This window comes from Oncorhynchus gorbuscha, linkage group LG06 (genome assembly GCF_021184085.1).
Source record: "Oncorhynchus gorbuscha isolate QuinsamMale2020 ecotype Even-year linkage group LG06, OgorEven_v1.0, whole genome shotgun sequence".
NCBI classification, from domain to species: domain Eukaryota; kingdom Metazoa; phylum Chordata; class Actinopteri; order Salmoniformes; family Salmonidae; genus Oncorhynchus; species Oncorhynchus gorbuscha.
In genome coordinates this window covers 76,913,341-76,935,069 of record NC_060178.1, presented here as the reverse complement: position 1 = coordinate 76,935,069, position 21,729 = coordinate 76,913,341, and the positions used below count along the sequence as shown (strand labels likewise).

Here is a 21,729-nt window from a genome sequence, read left to right as displayed (position 1 = left end):
AAAGATACTTTTGTACCTGTTTCCTCCAGCATCTCCACAAGGTCCTTTTCTATTGTTCTGGGATTGTTTTGCACTTTTCGCACCTAAGTACATTCATCTCTAGGTGACAGAACACGTCTCCTTCCTGAGCGGTATGATGGCTGCGTGGTCCCATGGTGTTTATACTTGCATACTATTGTTTGTACAGATGAACATGGTACCTTCAGGCGTTTGGAAATTGCGCCCAAGGATGAACCAGACTTGTGGAGGTCTACAATTTATTTTATGAGGTCTTGGCTGATTTCTTTTGATTTTCCCATGATGGCAAGCATAGAGGCACGGAGTTTGAAGGGTAGGCCTTGAAATACATCCACAGGTACTCCTCCAATTGACTCAAATTATGTCAATTAGCCTATCAGAAGCTTCTAAAGCCATGACATAATTTTCTGGGATTTTCCATGCTGTTTAAAGGCACAGTCAATTTAATGTATGTTAAATTCTGACCCACTGGAATTGTGATACAGTGAATTATAAGTGAAATATGCACAAAATAGATGTTCTAACAAACTTGCCAAAACTATAGTTTGTTAACAAGGAATTTGTGGAGTGGTTGAAAAACGAGGTTTAATGACTCCAACCCAAGTGTATGTAAACTTCCGACTTCAACTGTACATCCTAATTCCATTCTTTTACTTTTAGATTTGTGTGTTGTGAATTGTTAGATATTACTGTGCTGTTGGAGCTAGGAACACTAGCATTTCACTAGACCTGCAATAACATCTGCTAAATATGTGTATGTGAACAATACAATTTCATGATATTTTTTTGTGTTATTTGTAACCCTCGGCTTCTGTTTTCAGGAAGATGTATTGTCGCATACAGTCCGTTTGAACAACGGATATAGGCTATAACACATATGTCACAGGTTTCTTTTTATATACGCTGGATATTATCATGTGGTGCACTTGGACAAGAGAGAAAATGTTTGATAGGCTGCTAAAACCAATTTACACCTTCAATTCTAGATGCTATTTCTTTCTTTAACTTAATCATATCAGCAGACACTATTTTAGATTCCAGCTACTATCTTTTTAATTAGTCTAATCTCCCCCTGACTGTGAGAGCAAACAAAAAAAACTTATCCTCTTACCTCATTAGCTAAAATAACACATATTTTGCACTGAAGGTTATATTTTAGATTGAGTGTCTGTCCTCAATCATTTCTTTGTTAAGTTGTTTTCTCCCTCTCCAGAGACCGACATGGAGAGCTTAGATCTTGGAGCAACTTCCACCCTCACCTACAGTACATGCCTGCTGAATTTCAAATCAACCCCCCTAGCTCAACACCTAGGAGTATGTGTATATATATATATAATATATATCTCTATCTATCTAAACCAAATGGTAATAGCTTTATCTTGGCTTCTGACTTAGTGGAAATCCTATATTGTCTGGGTCATCATACTATATTTCTTCCAACTATCTAACCCTCTCAGATCTACATGGCCTTTCCTGGAAAATGCTGTTCCTGGTATACTAAATAGGCATGTGAGTTTTCTCCCTGAACAGACTGGCCTCATTTTGGCTGGCTTGAGTAAGCTGCTTCACTAACACGCGTTCACAGTGCACAGCACTCATTTCCCTATGGGCTGCTCTATTTTTCTCTCTCTTTAACAAGTGAAACTAAGACCGTGGCTCCTGAACATAGTTTGATCCCTCCGTTCTCTGCTGCATTGTTAGAGCTGCTCTCGATTTGGAAGGGAAAGAAACTAGCATGACAGTGTATTGTATTGGCAGGTGAATGCCTTTCCTAGACTGTCTGTCTTATCTGCCAAGCAATTTCCTTAATCCTCTATGGCATTCATTTTTATTTGGGGGAGGGGGATTATTTAATTTTGGGAGGTTGGGGGTCCCTGATACTAAAGAAACGTCCTCTCACTGTCAACTGCTTTTATTTTCAGCAAACTTAACATGTGTAAATATTTGTATGAACATAACAAGATTCAACAACTGAGACATGGCTAGAGATTTGAGTCTGTATGTTAGCAGCAGCCACTCAATGTTAGTGATTGCTGTTTAACAGTGTGATGGCCTTGAGATAGAAGCTGTTTTTCAGTCTCTCGGCCCCAGCTTTGATGCACCTGTACTGACCTCGCCTACTGGATGATAGCGGGGTGAATAGGCAGTGGCTCGAGTGGTTGTTGTCCTTGATGATCTTTTTGGCCTTCCTGTGACATCGGGTGGTTTAGGTGTCCTGAAGGGCAGGTAGTTTGCCCCCGGTGATGTGGTGTGCAGACCTCACTACCCTCTGGAGAGCCTTACGGTTGTGGGCAGAGCAGTTGCCCTACCAGGCGGTGATACAGCCCGACAGGATGCTCTCGATTGTGCATCTGTAAAAGTTTGAGTGTTTTTGGTGACAAGCCACATTTCTTCAGCCTCCTGAGGTTGAAGAGGCGCTGCTGCGCCTTCTTCACAATGCTGTATGTGTGGGTGGACCATTTCAGTTTATCCGTTATGTGTACGCCGAGGAACTTAACTTTCCACCTTCTCCACTACTGTCCCGTCGATGTGGATAGGGGGCTGCTCCCTCTGCTGTTTCCTGAAGTCCACGATCATATCCTTAGTTTTGTTGACATTGTGTGAGGTTATTTTCCTGACACCACACTCCGAAGGCTCTCACCTCCTCCCTGTAGGCCGTCGTGTTGTTGTTGGTAATCTAGCCTATCACTGTAGTGTCGTCTGCAAACTTGATATTTGAGTTGGAGGCGTGCATGGCCACGCAGTCATGGGTGAACAGGGAGTACAGGAGAGGGCTGAGAACACACCCTTGTGGGGCCCCAGTGTTGAGGATCAGCTGGGTGGAGATTTACCACCTGGGGGCGGCCCGTCAGGAAGTCCAGGACCCAGTTGCACAGGGCGGGCTCGAGACCCAGGGTCTCAACCTTAATGACGAGTTTGGAGGGTACTATGGCGTTAAATGCTGAGTTGTAGTCGATGAACAGCAAAGCGAACAGCTACGGTTGATCGGATGTTTACATACACGTAGGTTGGAGTTCTTAACTCGTTTTTCAACCACTCCACAAAATTCTTGTTATCAAACTATAGTTTTGGCAAGTGGGTTAGGACATCTACTTTGTGCATGACACAAGTCATTTTTCCAACAATTGTTTACAGACAGATTTTTTCACTTATAATTCACTGTATCACAATTCCAGTGGGTCAGAAGTTTACATACACTAAGTTGACTGTGCCTTTAAACAGCTTGGAAAATTCCAGAAAATTATGTCATGGCTTTAGAACCCTCTGATAGGCTAATTGACATCATTTGAGTCAATTGGTTGTGTACCTGTAGATGTATTTCAAGGCCTACCTGCCTCTATGCTTGACATCATGGAAAAATCTAAAGATATCAGCCAAGACCTCTTAAAATAAATTGTAGACCTCCCCAAGTCTTGCAATTTCCAAACGCCTTAAGGTACCACGTTCATCTGTACAAACAATAGTACGCAAGTATAAACACCATGGAACTATTCAGCCATCATACCGCTCAGGAAGGAGATGCGTTCTGTCACCTAGATACGAACGTACTTTGGTGTGAGGAGTGCAAATCAATCCCAGAACAACAGCAAAGGACCTTGTGAAGATGTTGGAGGAAACAGGTACCAAAGTATCTATATACACAGTAAAATTAGACCTATATCGGCATAACCTGAAAGTCCGCTCAGTGAGGAAGAAGCCCACTGCTCCAAAACCGCCATAAAAAAGCCAGACTACGGTTTGCAACTGCACATGGTGACACAGATTGTAATTTTTGGACAATGTCCTCTGATCTGATGAAACAAAAATAGGGCTGTTTGGTCATAATGACCATTATGTTTGGAGGAAAAAGGGGGAGGCTTGCAAGCCGAAGAACACCATCCCAACCGTGAAGCACAGGGGTGGGAGCATCATGTTGTGGGGGTGCTTTGCAGCAGGAGGGACTGGTGCACTTCACAAAATAGATGGCATCATGAGATAGGACAATTATGTGTATATATTGACGCAACATCTCAAGACATCAGTCAGGAAGTTAAAGCTTGGTCGCAAATGGGTCTTCCAAATGGACAATGACCCCAAGCATACTTTCAAATTTGTGGCAAAATGGCTTAAGGACAACAAAGTCAAAGTATTGGAGTGGCCATCACAAAGCCCTGACCTCAATCCTATATAAAATTTGGGGGCAGTACTGAAAAAGCGTGTGCGAGCAAGGAGGCCTACAAACCTGCCTCAGTTACACCAGCTCTGTCAGGAGGAATGGGCCAAAATCCACCCAACTTATTGTGGGAAGCTTGTGGAAGGCTACCCAACCTTTTTGACCCAAGTTAAACAATTTAAAGGCAATGCTGCCAAATACTAATTGAGTGTATGTAAACTTCTACTATTATTCTGACATTTCACATTCTTAACTTCTTGCTGATCAGTGGGACGCTTACCGTCCCACCTGGCCAATATCCGGTGAAATTGCGGAGCTTCAAATTAAATGACTATAAATATTAAACTTTCATGAAAGTTGCGACACGAAAGTCAGAAATAGCGATATAATTATATGCCTTACCTTTGAAGATCTTCTTCTGTTGGCATTCCAAAAGGTCCCAGTACATTATAAATGGTCCTTTTGTGTCACGCCTTGGTCAATATGTTTTGTGTTTTCGTTATATATTTTGGTCAGGCCAGGGTGTGACATGGGTTATGTGTTGTGTTCATATTGGGGTTTTATAGCATTGGGATTGTGAATGATTAGGGGTGTGTCTAGTTAGGCTTGGCTGCCTGAGGCGGTTCTAAATCAGTCAGGTGATTCTCGTTGTCTCGGATTGGGAACCGTATTTAGGTAGCCTGAGTTTCACTTTGTATTTTGTGGGTGATTGTTCCTGTCTCTGTGTTGTTTCACCAGATAGGCTGTAATTAGTTTTCACGTTCCGTTTGTTGTTTTTGTATTGAGTTATTTCATGTATCGTTCCGTTTTCATTCATTAAAGATCATGAGTAACAAACACGCTGCATTTCGGTCCGACTCTCTTTCCACAAACGAAGAACGCCGTTACTTTTTGTTCAATAAACTCCTTCTTTATATCCATAACTCAGTTTAGCTTGCACGCTTCAGTCAATAATCCACTTGTTTTCCCTCCTTCAAAATGCATACAAAATGAATCCCAAACGTATAAATAAACTTATCCAAACAAGTCAATCAGCGTTTATAATCAAACCTGAGGTACCCAAATACGCAAATAAATGATCAAATTTAAGACAGAGAATCGTTATTGTCTTTACCGGAGAAAAATACCAAAGAAAGTGCTTTCATTCACACGCTTAGAAACACTACAGCCAAAATGGGAGCCACCTAGAAAAACTACAATTTCTGGCTAATTTTTCCAAAAACCAGCCTGAAACTATTTCTAAAGACTGTTGACATCTAGTCCTAGGAACTGCAATCGGGCACAATTTCACCCTATTATCAAAGTGCCAGCCATTGAAATCAGTGGTAGGATGAATTTTGTTTTTTTGTGATGGTTTGTCCTCTGGGTTTTGCCTGCCATTTCAGTTCTGTTATACTCACAGACATTATTGTAACAGTTTTAGAAACATTAGTGTTTTTTATTCCAATCTATCAATTATATGCATATCCTAGCTTCTGGGCCTGAGTAGCAGGTTGTTTGGGCACTCTTTTCATCCGGATGTCAAAATACCGCCCCCTAACCCAGAGAAGTTAAAATAAAGTTGTGATCCTAACTGACCTAAAACAGGGAAATTTTACTAGGATTAAGTGTCAGGAATTGTGAACTGAGTTTATTGTATTTGGCTAAGGTGTATGTAAACTTCCAACTTCAACTGTACATGCTACATTTAGACAAGGTGTAAAGGTCTGAACTCTCTAGGGAAAGTCATGTATCAGATTCATTCTTGTCTGTCAGGGGAGCAGATCTCAAACTTGACAGGGTTATTTAGAATTCAAGGCACAGTTAACCAGCATAGTTACCACAGCATTCTGCAGCGATACACCATCCAGTTTGTGCTTAGTGGAACTATCGTTTTGATTTTCAACAGGACAATGACCCAACACGCCTCCAGGCTGTGTAAGGGCTAAACTTCCCTTTTCAGAACCATGAAGATAATTCGTAAAAATCAAAATAACTTCACAGGTGTTCATTGTAAAGGGTATAAACACTGTTTCCCATGCTTGTTCATCCATTTATGATCCATAAATATTTAATGAACATGCACCTGTGGAACGGTCGTTAAGACACTAACAGCTTACATACGGTAGGCAATTAAGGTCACAGTTATGAAAACTTAGGACACTAAAGAGGCCTTTCTACTGACTCTGAAAAACACCAAAAGAAAGATGCCCAGGGTCTCTGCTCATCTGTATGAACGTGCCTTAGGCATGCTGCAAGGAGGCATGAGGACTGAAGATGTGGCCAGGGCAATAAATTGCAATATCCATACCCTGAGATGCCTAAGCCACTGCTACAGGAAGACAGGAAGGACAGCTGATCGTCCTCGCAGTGGCAGGATGGCAACAACAACTGCCTGAGTTACACCAGGAACGCACAATCCCTCCATCAGTGCTCAGACTGTCTGCAATAGGCTGAGGGAGGCAGGACTGAGGGCTTGTAGGCCGACACCAGACATCACCGGCAACAACGTCGCCTATGGGCTCAAACCCACCATCGCTGGATTAGACAGGACTGGCAAAAAGTGCTCTTCACTGATGAGTCGCGGTTTTGTCTCACCAGGGATGATGGTCGGATTCGCATTAATCGTCGAAGGAATGAGCCTGTACTCTGGAGCGGGATCGATTTGGAGGTGGATGGTCCGTCATGTTCTGGGGCGGTGTGTCACAGCATCATCGGACTGTGCCTGTAATGACAACAAGCTATCTCAACGCTGTGCGTTACAGGGAAGACATCCTCCGCCCTCATGTGGTTCCCTTCCTGCAGGCTCATCCTGATATGACCCTCCAGCATGACAATGCCACCAAGTACAGAACGAGCAGTATGGCTGATTTCCTGCAAGACATTAATGTTAGTGTTCTGCCATGGCTAGCGAAGAGTCCGGATCTCAATCCCATCATTTACAACATTAACAATGTCCACTGCATTTCTGATCAATTTCATGTTATTTTAATGGACTATTTTATTTTCAAAACAAGGACATTTCTAAGTGACCCAAGACGGTAGTGTATGTACTGTGAAATTATGGGTGTACTGTAAAACAAGTGAATGTGTATGTGTTGCTGGCATCTAAGGGTATGTCTCTCTGTCTCTCTCCAGGTTGGTGTACAGTGGCTCCACCCATGTTAGCCTTCCTCTATTGCTTTGCCCAGATCGGACTGGAGTGGGAACACAACCCACCCTAAATCACCAACCCCACAGAGACTGTTGGAAGGGAGGCAGAACTCACCCTTAAACACCATCACACAGTGCTGACTCTGCTATTGGGGAGAACAACCCACCTTAAACCACCCCACAGTGGACTCTGGTAGCCTAGCAGTTAAGAGCGTTAGGCCAGTAACCAAAAGGTTGCTGGTTCGAATCCTGAGCTGACTAAATGAAAAATCTCTGTGCCCTTGAGTAAGGCACTTCAACCCTAATTGACCCTGTAAGTCGCTCTGGATAAGAGCGTCTGCTAAATGACTTAAATGTAAGTGGACTCTGCCATGTGGGGAGAACAACCCACTGTAACCACCCCACAGTGCACTCTGCTATGTGGGGAGAGCAAACCTGTCCTTTACTACCCACCCACAGTGGGGACTATCAATGAGACCTGCTGAGGAAAACACTGGACACATGTACGTACGTATGTGACTATAAGAAAGTGACCTACAGTATAAGAAACCAGTCTGCCAAACTACCTGTACCTATGAGAACTGCTGCTTAATACTTGGGTGCATAGAGTAAAACACATGTATGGAAAAACAATGGATGCTGTTCAGTTGTCATTTGTTGATAACCTGTGAGTGAGGCTTGCAGTATCCAACCTGGGATGTTTTGGATCTGTTTAATCCCAAAATCAGCGTTCTACATCTCCTGGAATGGAATGGCTGAAAGCACCTCAGTATATTCCATTGACTGCGCTAATCCTGTATCTGTCTCATAGCACTAAAGGGATCAGCAGATCTGTGTCAGTTTAAGTAACATGTAGGGTCAGGGGGGGGGGAAACCCTGCTAATTAGACTCGCCTAACACTACTCTGAAAGGGATTTAGGTCACATCCAAAGATGGCATCCTATTCCCTAGCTAGTGCACTACTTTTTACCAGGGGCAATAGGACTCAGGTCAAATGTAGTGCACCATATAGGGATCTATTTGAGACGTGCTTCAATGGGTCTTATGACATCCCGAGAATCCAAAAATCCAGTCAAGAAGAGAATACGATCTGCAGGATTAAATCTTAAACAGTTTATGATAAGAAACCCGCCACACAAGCCTTTTCGTGATGGATTACAAGTATAGCAATAATTTCATCACACGTAAAGGTTGCTTCAAAGGGTGCCCCATGTTAGTGTTAGTCATGTAGGCTGTTCTTACTAATAATGTGCTTGTATCGAGGCAGTTCGTCACCCAGTGAGCCGGCCCTAATATTTAGGTTGGCAGTGACTGGCCTCGGTTCTACATAGGTCATTGTGTGTTCCTCCGTCACTGGATCCCTCACTCCCTTTTTTCTCTTTCACTTTGTTTCTATTTCTCTCTGTGTCCGACTGAGTCTCTCTTTTCTCTCTATATGGATATCTGTATCTTTCTCTATCCATCTCTGTCAGGGATGAGGGCCCGGTGTCGTGTTAATTGGATGTTAATGTGATGTTTTTATACATAGCGTTCAGTAAATATTCTGCTCCTTCAGGAGGCAGCCAGGCCACGCAGGTGTTATCCAGCTAGATTCAACCCCTTGTCTGTCTCTTACCTAACATGATTGGCTGGAATGGAAGAAATGGAACGGTATCAAACATACGTAAACCACGTGTTTAGCGCCGTTCCATTCATTCCATTCCGGCCATTACAATGAGCCTGTCCTCTATGGCTCCTCCCACCAGCCTCCTCTGCCATCACTGTACTATACGTGTGAGATGATGCATGTGCAAGGGTTTGTTCTTCTACTGTTGATGATGATAGGAGACTGTCCTGTATCTTATCATTGCTATTATGGTGGCTTCACCTATATTGACATGGAACTTTGTCTACTTACATTTTTGCCCCTATCGAATAAATAGTTATTTCTTCAACATCACACAATTGTGTTTGAAATGACCATGGTCTCATTTAAATGAAATGAACAACAACAAAAATGTCGAAACCAAACAGCCGATGACTATGTATAAAATATCATTTATTATAAATAGTATTTTACATATCTTTACAAATACTCTCATTTGTGCTTGCAATTACATTTACAGTATCATTACAGGAAACTTATAAATATTGTGACATGTGCATAAATCACATTACTGTCCTCATTATATATTTATATTAATGGTTGACCTTTTAGTAACACTTTACTTGAAGGGTAACTGCATAAGCACTTCATTACCCATATACTGCATTCATAAGCAGTACCTTTACTAAATGCTCGTCAACTGTCAACAACAAGTCCTTATGCATGTACCCTTCAAGTGTAACCAATTCTCTCTCTCTCTTCACATGACATTAAAGTAGTATGTACATACACAGTGGTACTAGGCAGCTCCCCTGAACTGACCACAAAAATAGTTTTACGTTGTTTAAACATGTCTGAAGTAATCATGCTCACGTTTTAAAGAAATCAACAGAGCATAGCCGCGGGAAGATGAATGGGGGTGGGGGTGCTGAACAGTTTGTTTTGTCCGCACTACAGACAGCTAGTTCGGTCTGCTAATACAGGATTAGTAAAGGCCCAGTGCACTACTTTTGTGTGAGAGTTATACTTTTGTATTTTTTTTCAGGGGGTGCGGATATTCAACAGAATCAATCAGCTTTAATTTTCTTTTGGTGCATTACAGGACTTGGGGGTGTGTGGCTGGGAGTCTGGGCCTAGGACTTTAAAAACAAGGTGCTGGTACATTATTAGGTTTTACTGACCATGCATGGAAGGGTTGCATCCCAAATGGCACCCTATTCCCTATATAGTGTACACATTTTTGATCAGGTTACCTATAGGGAATAGAGTGCCATTTGGGATGCACTTGAGGACTAGCTCAATAGCTGGTAGGGTCTTTCTCAATTGTCTAAAATGTGCGTCCTCTCCTTTATCACACTGATCTGAAAGGACTGACCACGTTAAGAGCTTCCGCCGCCTCCCGGGTGGCGCAGCGGTCAAGGGAGCTGTACTGCAGCGCCAGCTGTGCCACCAGAGGCCCTGGGTTCGCGCACAGGCTCTGTCGTAACCGGCCGCGACCGGGCGACGCACAATTGGCCTAGTGTCGTCCGGGTTAGGGAGGTTTTGGCCGGTAGGGATATCCTTGTCTCATCGCGCACCAGCGACTCCTGTGGCGGGCCGGGCGCAGTGCACGCCAACCAAGGTTGCCAGGTGCATGGTGTACCCTCCGACACGGCTTCCGGGTTGGATGTGCGCTGTGTTAAGAAGCAGTGCGGTTGGGTTGTGTATCGGAGGACGCATGACTTTCAACCTTCGTCTCTCCCGAGCCCGTACGGGAGTTGTAGCGATGAGACTAAAACAATTGGATACCACGGAAATTGGGGAGAAAAAAGGGTAAACATTTTTTTTTAAGTAAAAAAAAAAAAAAAAGAGCTTCCGCTATATTATTTTAATCTTTCAAGTCTTTTCCAATCAGTGCAGATAAAGGGATTTTGTTGTTGTGTGCAATCAATATAGAGCCCCAGATGACTGTCTGGGATTGTGATGCACTCCATCAGGACTCTCTCAATTGTTCAAAACGAACCTCCTCTGTGATATCACCACAAGAAAGACCAACACAGAGGGTTATCCATAAATGCCATGTTACATGTATCACCAATTATTTTCCAAAAGAGAAAAAAACAGGTGAACTAAGCCAAGAATAAATCACTTTTTACCCTCAAATGTATCAAATATTGTTCACATGCATCAATGCAGCTGGCACAAGGATGTACATCAAGTTTCCATAAAAGAGTGGTAAACGCATATACATTTGAATAGGCATTCGATTTTAGGTAAACCTCATGAAGAATAAATGTACATTACTAACAATATGCACCAACCAAATGACATCGTTGTTACCCATTTTGGGAGAGTATCAATTAACAAAAGCATGCTATAATATTTTGAAACATTTGAGCATTGCAATGCATAGAGTAGTGTCATTCTTCTCATTAATAATGCAATATCCCCTTACTCAGGCACTGGCCCCTTAAACATTATTATACTATACTGCATGTGAAGCTATATGTGTTAAAATAATAAACAAGCTGTTGACTTCTCCGTATCATGGAGACCTGAACGCGTACATTCTGTTAACACATCAACGGCAATGCACAATTATTGTTTACCAATGACAGCAACACGTGCAACCACCTAATTTCATTAGTGAGTAATGTAGTGCATACTTAACTTGATTCTTAAGTATGTCAAATCAAAGTATGTTTAAGGGCTGGATTCAACCCTTATTGTGGAAGATCTGTGTTATAGCGCAATTGAAATGTAAAGATCATTTCCGATTGAGCCAACAAATGCAGTGTTTACTGTGAAAGCAGTCTCCACGAACATGGGAACATTGCCTAGTGGTTGGAGCGTTGGACTAGTAACCGGAAGGTTGCAAGTTCAAACCCCCGAGCTGACAAGGTACAAATCTGTCGTTCTGCCCCTGAACAGGCAGTTAACCCACTGTTCCCAGGCCGTCATTGAAAATAAGAATGTGTTCTTAACTGACTTGCCTGGTTAAATAAAGGTCAAATTTAAAATGTCAATCACGCTATGGCACGGATCTTCGACGATACGGATTTAGGCTAGGCTTAAGTTCATATTTAAGTGAAGTGTGTGTGCATTTCTTTCCAACTTGCTTGATAATAGTAACACATTTACATCAGTAGGGGTCATTTGGGTCAGCAGTGAACAATCATAACTATTGTTTACAGCACGTGTCAAACTCATTCCACAGAGGGCGTGTCCGCTCACCTGGTTTTCTAGGTCTTAATTGAAAGGACAAAAACAAAAACATGCAGACACTAGGCCCTTCATGGAATGAGTTTGACACCCCTGGTTTACATTGTAGCACTTAACTTAAGGGAATAATCCACTCCAAATATTTAGTTTTTTCATTAGTTCACTTGATACAGACTCATGTGGCAAGTGATGAGGATGTGGCAAGTTACACTTTGCTTCTCGAAAGTCCCATGTCTTAACTTGACTGCTGACATGCAAAACATTTTGGGACTGTATCAACATTGGACTAATGGAAATACCAAAATAGTTTTTGAGTGGATGATTCATTTAACTCCAACACGTAAAATGCATGATATTGTTATAATGCAATATAATACTTGCAATAAGAGGGGTTCGTTTATATGCTTATCTCATAATTATCCTAAATGCATAACTGCTATTTTCCCAAATAATGCTTAATATACATGCATAAAATAGTTTATAAACAAGTCATAAAGCACTTGACATGTTGGCTTTACGTAAAGTGTTTCTGTTAACTACAATGAATATCTGGCCAGGATCGCAATTATACTATTCATAAGTATTGATGATAATGTCTAAGTGAAGACCCTCCACATTCCATGTTATGTATGGTCAAAAGATAAATATGGTAACATTCATAAGTCGTAGTTTCCATAAGATTCCAGCATGGACAAATGATCAAAATCAGGACTTTTGAAAGAACTAACATGGAAAGCTGCTGCTTGCGTACAGGAGCTGATCTCAGAACGCTAGTTATGTAAGCAAGCTCTTAGTAGAGTACAGGACAGTCCAAAAAATACTACTGTATGAGACTTATTCACACGTAAGTGAAAGAACTCATTCATGACCCTTTAATCTCTATATATTTTCTAAAAACACATGTTCTGTAAACACTGTATACTGCTATCGTAACGGTTTTGTTCAAAATATATACAGTGACAAGAAAAAGTATGTGAACCCTTTGGAATGACCTGGACTTCTGCATAAATTGGTCATACAATTGATCTGAGCTTCATCTAAGTCACAACAATAAACAAACACAGTCTGCTTAACCTAATAACACACAAACAATTATATGTTTTCATGTCTTTATTGAACACACCGTGTAAACATTGCCAGTACAGGGTGGGGAAATTATGTTCACCCTTGGTTGACTGGTTGACCCTAATTTGGCAGCAATAACCTCAACAAAACGTTTTCTGTAATTGCAGATCAGACCTGCACAACGGTCAGGAGGAATTTTGGACCATTTGTCTTTACAAAACTGTTTCAGTTCAGTAATATTCCTGTGATGTCTGGTTTGAACCGCTCTCTTGAGGTCATGCCACAGCATCTCAATCGGGTTGATCAGGACTCTGACTGGGCCACTCCAGAAGGAGTATTTTCTTCTGTTGAAACCATTCTGTTGTTGATTTACTTTTTTGGTCGTTGTCCTGTTGCATCACCCAACTTCTGTTGAGCTTCAATTGGCAGACAGATAGCCTTACATTCTCGTACAAAATGTCTTGATAAACTTGGGAATTTTTCTGTCAATGATGGCAAGCTGTCCAGGCCCCGAGGCAGTAAAGCAGTCCCAAACCATGATGCTCTCTCCACCATACTTTACAGTTGGGATGAGGTTTTGATGTTTGTTCGGTGACTTTTTTTCTCCACACATCGTGTTACCGGTTCCTTCCAAACAACTCAACTTTAGTTTTATCTATCCACAGAATATTTTGACAGTAGCGCTGTGGAACATCCAGGTGCTCTTTTGCGAACTTCAGACGTGCAGCAATTTTTTTTTATTGGACAGTAATGTGTTCTCTGGTGGTGTCCTCCAATGAACACCGTTCTTGTTTAGTGTTTCACATATCATAGACTCGTCAACAGAGATGTTAGCATATTACAGAGATTTCTGTAAGTCTTTAGCTGACACTCTTGGATTCTTAACTGTAAGAGCACATCACAAAATGCTCAATGAGGTTATCTTTGCAGGACGGTCACTCCTAGGGAGAGTAGCAACAGTGCTGAACTTTCTCCATTTATAGACTATTTGTCTTACTGTGGACTGATGAACATCAAGGCTTTAAGAAATACTTTTGTAACCCAATTCTTAACCTTAGGTCTTCTGAGATCTATTTTGTTTGAGGCATAGTTCACATCAGGAAATGCTTCTTGTGAATAGCAAACTCAAATTTTGTAAATGTTTTTTATAGGGCAGGGCATCTCGTCTCATTGATTAGACTCCAGGTTAGATGACTCCTGACTCCAAAGTTCACAGTTCACATACTTTTCCCAACCTACACTATGACTTATGTATTCAATACAGATAAGAAAAGTACAATAATTTGTGTGTTATTACTTTAAGCACACTGTTTGTCCATTGTTGTGAATTCGATCAACATCAGGTCAAATTTATGCAGAAATTCAGGTACTTTCAAAGGGTTCACACAAATTCTTCCTCCTGTATCTGAAATAAATTAAGGCGAAATAAGATAACAGGCTAATAGCCTAATGTAACACGATCACAATATGGGTTTGATTTAGTTAATGCATTGTTACTGCAGAGAGAGACCTGTTTTTTTCTCCCTCTTAGTCGGACGTTTATATACACCTTAGCCAAATACATTTAAACTCCGTTTTTCACAATTCCTGACATTTAATCCTAGTAAAGATTCCCTGTCTTATATCAGTTAGGATCACCACTTTATTTTAAGAATGTGAAATGTCAGAATAATAGCAGAAAGAATGATTTATTTCAGCTATTATTTATTTCATCACATTACCAGTGGGTCAGAAGTTTACATGCACTCAATTAGTAATAGGGGTGGCAGGGTAGCCTAGTTGTTAGAGCGTTGGACTAGTAACCGGAAGGTTGCAAGTTTAAACCCCCGAGCTGACAAGGTACAAATCTGTCATTCTGCCCCTGAACAGGCAGTTAACCCACTGTTCCTAGGCCATCATTGAAAATAAGAATTTGTTCTTAACTGACTTGCCTAGTTAAATAAAAGATCAAATAAAAAAAATGGTAGCATTGCCTTTAAATTGTTTAAATGGGGTCAAACATTTCGGGTAGCCTTCCACAAGCTTCCCATTCCTCCTGACAGAACTGATGTAACTGAGTCAGGTTTGTAAGGCCTCCTTGCTTGCACACGTTTTTTCAGTTCTGCCCACAAATTTTCTATAGGATTGAGGCTTGTGATGGCTTTGTGATGGCCACTCCAATACCTTGACTTTGTTGTCCTTAAGCCATTTTGCCACAACTTTGGAAGTATGCTTGGGCTCATTGTCCATTTGGAAGACCCATTTGCGACCATGTTTTATCTTCCTGACTGATGTCTTGAGATGTTGCTTCAATATATCCACATAATTTTCCTCCCTCATGATGCCATCTATTTTGTGAAATGCACCAGTCCCTCCTGCAGCAAAGCACCCCCACAATATGATGCTGCCACCCCCGTGCTTCACAGTTGGGATGGTGTAGTGTTCTTCAGCATGCAAGCCTCCCCTTTTTCCTCCAAACATATCATAATCATTATGGCCAAACCATTCTATTTTTGTTTCATCAGACCAGAGGACATTTCTCCAAAAAGTACAATCTTTGTCCCCATGTGCAGTTGCAAACCATAGTCAGGCTTTTTTGTGGCGGTTTTGGAGGAGTGGCTTCTTCCTTGCTGAGCAGCCTTTCAGGTTATGTCGATATAGGACTCGTTTTACTGTAGCTATAGATACTTTTGTACCTGTGTCCTCCAGAATCTTCACAATGTCCTTTGCTGTTCTGGGATTGATTTGCACTTTTCACACCAAAGTACGTTCATCTCTAGGAGACAGAACGCGTCTCCTCCCTGAGCGGTGTGATGGCTGCGTGGTCCCATGGTGTTTATACTTGCGTGCTATTGTTTGTACAGATGAATGTGGTACCTTCATGCGTTTGGAAATGGCTCCCAAGGATGAACCAGACTTGTGGAGGTCTACAATTTATTTTCTGATGTCTTGGATGATTTCTTTAGATGTTCCCATGATGTCAAGCAAAGAGGCACTGAGTTTGAAGGTAGGCCTTGAAATACATCCACAGGCACACCTCCAATTGACTCAAATAATGTCAATTAGCCTATCAGAAGCTTCTAAAGCCATGACATCATTTTCTGGAATTTTCCAAGCTGTTTAAAGGCACAGTCAACTTAGTGTATGTAAACTTCTGACCCACTGGAATTGTGATACAGTGAATTATAGGTGAATAAATCTGTCTGTAAACAATTGTTGGAAAAATTACTTGCCAAAATAATAATTTGTTAACAAGAAATTTGTGGAACAGTTGAAAAACTAGTTTTAATGACTCCAACCTAAGTGTATGTAAACTTCCGACTTCAACTGTACATACTTTAAGACAATTTGTCACTAATAAATTGCATGAATTGAAAGTGAAAACTTAATGGAGTGCGTTGTTGCAGCTGTCTGTTTCTAGCCATTTGCGGGCTACTTAGCACATTTCAGCTGTTATGTAACACAATGTTGCCATTATGTAGCTCAATGAAAACACAACCATTAGTGGAGACCTCAGACTAATGATTAATTACATGTATATGTAATGAAGCTGGTTTAGTAAACCCCACTCACGGGATGAGTAACCTTGCCTGAGACCTGAAGACTCGCATTGGCTTACCGAACTAATGGCTCTGCTTAAGCTCAGGCTAACACTGTCTTGTGGCAAACCAGGGCCCAAACGCCAGTTGTTCCCATATAGTGATGGGAGGAACTTTGGCAGCAGTTAACATTAAGATCATAATATTTTCAAATATTAACATGATACTGCTTCGATGTGATTAGGCTTAGGTCTCAAATTAATGAAACCCATTGAAGGTGCCCACATCATTGAAGACTTAAACTTTGGAACCGCTAGGTTCCAATTAGTGAAAGTACCAGACAGAAGGAGATCAACATGTCCTGGATATAAATTAGATTTAAAAAATGTACATTGATTACTAATTCATAGGCCTCAATGTTCTGTTTGCCTTTGATATTCAGTAATGGAGTTCCAAGCATGAGCATTCAGTAGGCTAGCCATGGAAAACTGCAAGGCCAAACAGTGATGTATGTCGATCAACGCAAGTCATGCAGCAAGTCATACTTTGCAGTGAGAAGTGTCTTGAAAAAGTATGTTTTTTGGAAGACCCAGTTACACAGTAAATGTTGAAATACTTTTTCTATTCGTTTCACATGTACAGTGTCAGAGAGCCATGTTTGACAAACATAAACTAAGAATCAGTTAAATAATACAACCTCCACATCCAACAACACAACATGTCGCCATGATGGAGCGTTGTTAGTGCAACTGACGCAGTTCCTTAAGAGTAATTCCCAGCACTGTAACCATCGGCCAAGAATAAAGACGAACCAGTCAACAAAGGTGGTTGTTTCTTGGTTTCTTGACTATAGATAGCAGTTCTAGGTTCGATCTGATAAGACATACGGTGATGGTCAGTCAGTCTAAAAGGGGGGTTGGAGTTCTTTCAAAAGAACATGCTGGTCTTTGATTGGCCAGGGTTCTCTGCGTACAGACCAAAAGATTGATTGGTTGAAACCTAATGGTCCTGAGCTCTGATTGGTCAACACAGCCTCCTTCATCTGGTTTAAAGAAGATGGCTACAAGGTGATCCAATGATTACAGAGTACAGTAGTAAAAACAACCTACTGTAATACGTTCTGTGAACCATCTGTGTGTAATGCATTGTCAGGAGCAAGATCTATACTGAATGCTTATAGCAAGTGCAAAGCTCAATATACAGTATCACCTGTGCTGAATGTTTCTATATCCTTTTTGTATTTATAAAGGCAACACCAAGGTATGCATAAAGTCTTGTAAAGTATTACACGGTGATAGAATGACATCGTGAATACATCCAGAATGCATTGTGCACTGGTGGTTCAAAGATAGTGGAAAAGCAAAAGATGGATTCACCCCTTATAGATACCATACTCTGAGAACCACTAAAGATAGTGGTCCCATTGGAGATCTACAAGGATAATGAATAATAATGAATTCGTTGCTGCTCTGCTCTTGAACTCCATGGACTGGTGGAAAAAAAGTAGAAACTTAAATATACAGCTGATGTGCACAAGCAGACCAGGAGAACACGAGTACAGCTGTGAACCTGTGTCTGTGGGTCACAGAGAGGGTAGCCAAACCCATGGTGGTCTAAAGGTCACTGCAGTGCACCTAGACCCCTTTCACTGCACACACCCCAGATTCTCCAAAATGACCGACGAGATCAACTCCAAGGTTCCATAGCCCACGGGTAAAACCACCAGATCCTCTTTAAATTAACAGCATCGTATCTCCGTCATCTGCTGCTTTCACAGGCATCGGCAAGGTGAGGGACAATAAATGGCCTCAGCTGAGATACACCAACAACTCCCAGAATCTGTGGCCCTGTGACCAAATTGCCCAGCATTGGGACAAATATTTTCTGAATCTGTTGCCAGTCTTCACACTCTCAACGTAAGTCCCTTTTTGCTTCTATGAAAATATGTCCTCCTTGTCCGAGTCTGGTGTGGTGGGTCTAGAGATGTCAAAAAGAGGCTTGGGGGAGCTGGGATCTCTCCTTTGGACCTTGAGGAGCTTCAGAGCCTCTGCTAGCTGGGCCTCCAGGCCAGCCATGCGGGTGTTTAAGGCCTTCAAGTCCTCTTTGAGCTCCAGCTTGAGCTCCAGAACAGAAGCCTGGAGAGTCTGCTCTGGGATGGGGTAGAAGGCGTGCTGCTTGGCCACCTCAGGGGGTGCCATAGGGCTGCGGTCCTGTGGTGTGGTGCCTGTGGTGCGGGAGCTGTCCCCCACGTTGTCTAGACGCAGATCGCTCTTGGTGATGCCGCTGTCGCACGAGTCGGTTTTCTTCAGCAAGGTCTGGGACTCGTGGGCTGCCCCTGCCTTAGTCCGCTCGGGTAGCGTCTCCATGGACTCTGCTTTGGACACCTTGGAAATTAAGAACAGAATGTATTAATGAAGATGGCTGGCTTCAACCGAGGCGTGTTCTCGACAAACTGTGAATCCTGGCCCAAATATTTTAGGTTTCATACCTTGTTCCAGTTGGACTCCTTAGTCATGGAGTCCTTGAAGCGTCCCCAGCCTTTGACCTTTGCCGGCTCGAACACTCGGAGAGACGGGGCCTGGAGCTTGGCTTTGTCTGACGGGCTGGAGATCGTGGAGGCCAAAATGGGTGTGGCTGGGCTTTCGGTAACAGTGACAATGCTGGTGGTGGCGATGATTTCATGGATGGGAGTGGGCTCGATATTCACGATTTGACCTCTCTCCATGTCATCGGATGGGTTGGCCTGCTCCTGATGTATACGGGCCTCCTTCTGCTGACGGAACCGCTGGAAGAGCCGACGCACCGGGTGGTCCAGCGGGAGATTAAGGGGTGCTTCATTCTTTCGTCTCAGTCGCTCCTCTTCCTCTCGTTTCACATCGCTGATTTTTCTGAACACAATCTGTAGAGAGACGACTCTTGATTAGTTAAATTAAACTTGTTTTTGTATGCACATACTATACGATAGCTTGCCTGAGAACAGAACTGTGATACCATGAACTCAATCCTGTGTTATGTAGCCTTTACTGTGAGTTGGCTGGGCTGTCTAACCTAACCAGAAGTTGCTGAAATGAACCAAATAACCTGAATATGCACTTTAAAACAGTCTGTCTAGGTAAGTGAAAATACATGTAAATGTGTGTATAGTGAACTACGTTCTGCACCAAATTCAGCTCTGTTCGATGAGCCTCTCGGACAGGTCCGACTATCACGCAGGTAAGTACCTAAAGTAGGTAAGCATACAGCAATGGCGCTTAAGGCATGAAAGTGCTGTGCTGCACACCCCCCTCATCACTAATTTAAACCCATTTTATAGAAAACACAGCAAATATAATGCCTTTTGCTGAGTCCCTCAAAGGAAATCATGAAATATAAATGGCTTCTCTCGTTTCTAGCGCCAGTGAATTTTTCTCTACTGAAACTCATTCATTCTTTAGTAGACCATTAACCAAAACACAAAGCAGACATTTTAGCTTATTCTGGGTGACATTTTGATGAGAGAAAAATATTTAGGTGTATTTATGTTGATTGAGTACCTCACACAGAAAATGTTGTCCCACAGATTGTGTTATATAAACCAGGAGTATCAAACTAATTTTTCCCTGGGAGCCGCATTCGGTCTTCACTCTGGAGGGCAGCACTGAAAATGTCTTATATTTCCTCACCCTCAAAATTAGCAAGAAAATTGTTTCTGGAATGTTCTATGCTCCTTGACTGTCTAGTTTTCATTTCAGTAATTATTAACAAGCTGGACACAATCAAGAAACCTCCCCCCATAAATAAATACAAATAATATTTGACTCAAGCCACCCACGGGCCGGATTGGACCCCCCTCGCGGGCTGGTATCACACCCCTGATTTAAACCATGATTGCACAACACATTTCAAGCTGCATAAGATTACCACAGTAAAGGCTTAATTGAATTGGTTTCCGAGGTGTGACATCGTCTCATGAGAGATGAGGAACTGTTTCATCAAGACCACTGGTGTATTTACAGATAGGATAATTCAATCAAATCTTCATGACATAATAGTCACATTACTGGTGATGTAAGGATAAGTTCCATTTAGCACCCTATTCCCTACATAGTGCACTAGTTTTGACCAGAGTCCTATGGGCCATGGTCCAAAATAGTGCACTAAATAGGAAATATTATCACATATGGGACGCAGACAAATTGTCCTCCCACCACCTCAAATCCTAGTCACCCTGACCAATATTCTATTAATGTTCTGACCCCTGTCATACCCTGCCCAGCTGCATGGCACGCTTGGCTCAGATGGATGTATTGAGTATCAAGTATGAAGGTTATAACTGTACCTGAGAAGAGTACACATAGCTTTGTATTAGGGAAACACTATGGATGGAGTGAAGAAGGAGCAGGCTGATTGTTGTGTATGTGTGTGTGAGAGTGAGAGAAGGAGAGAGAGAGATGAAAGGGCATATACAGTGCATTCGGAAAGTATTTAGGCCCCTTGACTTTTTCCACATTTTGTTATAGCCTTAATTTAAAATGTATTAAAAAATATATTTTCTCATCAATCTACACGCAATACCCCATAATGACAAAGCAAAAACAGGTCTTTAGGCATTTTTAAATAAGATAAGATATATAATAAAAATATATGAAATATCACATTTACGCCTCCCGAGTGGTCTAAGGCACTGCATTGCTTTGGGGTGGCAGGTAACCTTGTGGTTAGAGCAATGGGCCACCGAAAGGTTTCTGGTTCCCTGTTTAGCTTGCATCCCAATCCCCTGGTAAATAAAGCATTCTGTTTCTGCATACCTGGCTACCAGCTATCATTGCCATGTGTCTCGCCTGACTACTCCTTCAAGTTAGCAGTGCATGGAGTAGCTAGCTAGCAAGCCTTACCCCCGGTAATTCCATCCACATTCATCCATCTGGTCAAAACGATGTCATCAAGTGTACCAACCAAGGGAGAGCGAAAGCAGCACAAGCCTTGTGAAGCTTGCCCTGGCAATTGCGGCCTGTACATATTACAGTCTGACTCTCATCAACAATACCTGCCTCAGCGTGTACCATGCTTTGGCAGCT

At 42.1% G+C, this 21,729-nt stretch overlaps 2 protein-coding genes across 6 annotated transcripts in view; one reads left to right on the top strand and one right to left on the bottom strand.

The window, feature by feature from the left end:
- hhat (hedgehog acyltransferase) overlaps window positions 1-9,599 on the top strand; it is a 98,283-nt gene extending 88,684 nt beyond the window's left edge. For 2 of the 5 annotated variants that reach the window (XM_046354131.1, XM_046354130.1), the window contains exon 13: window positions 7,289-9,598. In XM_046354131.1, coding sequence (XP_046210087.1) covers window positions 7,289-7,374 — 86 coding nt within the window. In that variant the 3' untranslated portion in view covers window positions 7,375-9,598. Of the gene's footprint in view, window positions 1-7,288 lie in introns of all 5 variants that reach the window. The other 3 variants (XM_046354132.1, XM_046354129.1, XM_046354134.1) reach the window with 3 other exon arrangements.
- A 6,801-nt stretch (window positions 9,600-16,400) lies between these two features.
- The window catches only part of LOC124038351 (potassium voltage-gated channel subfamily H member 1-like), a 99,058-nt gene continuing 93,729 nt past the window's right edge, over window positions 16,401-21,729 (bottom strand). Inside the window, exons 13-14 of the mRNA XM_046354128.1 lie at window positions 19,161-19,571; window positions 16,401-19,056 (exon numbers count right to left, since the gene is read on the bottom strand). Of these exons, the coding sequence (XP_046210084.1) occupies window positions 18,607-19,056; window positions 19,161-19,571 (861 nt within the window). The 3' untranslated portion in view covers window positions 16,401-18,606. The remainder of the gene's footprint in view (window positions 19,057-19,160; window positions 19,572-21,729) is intronic.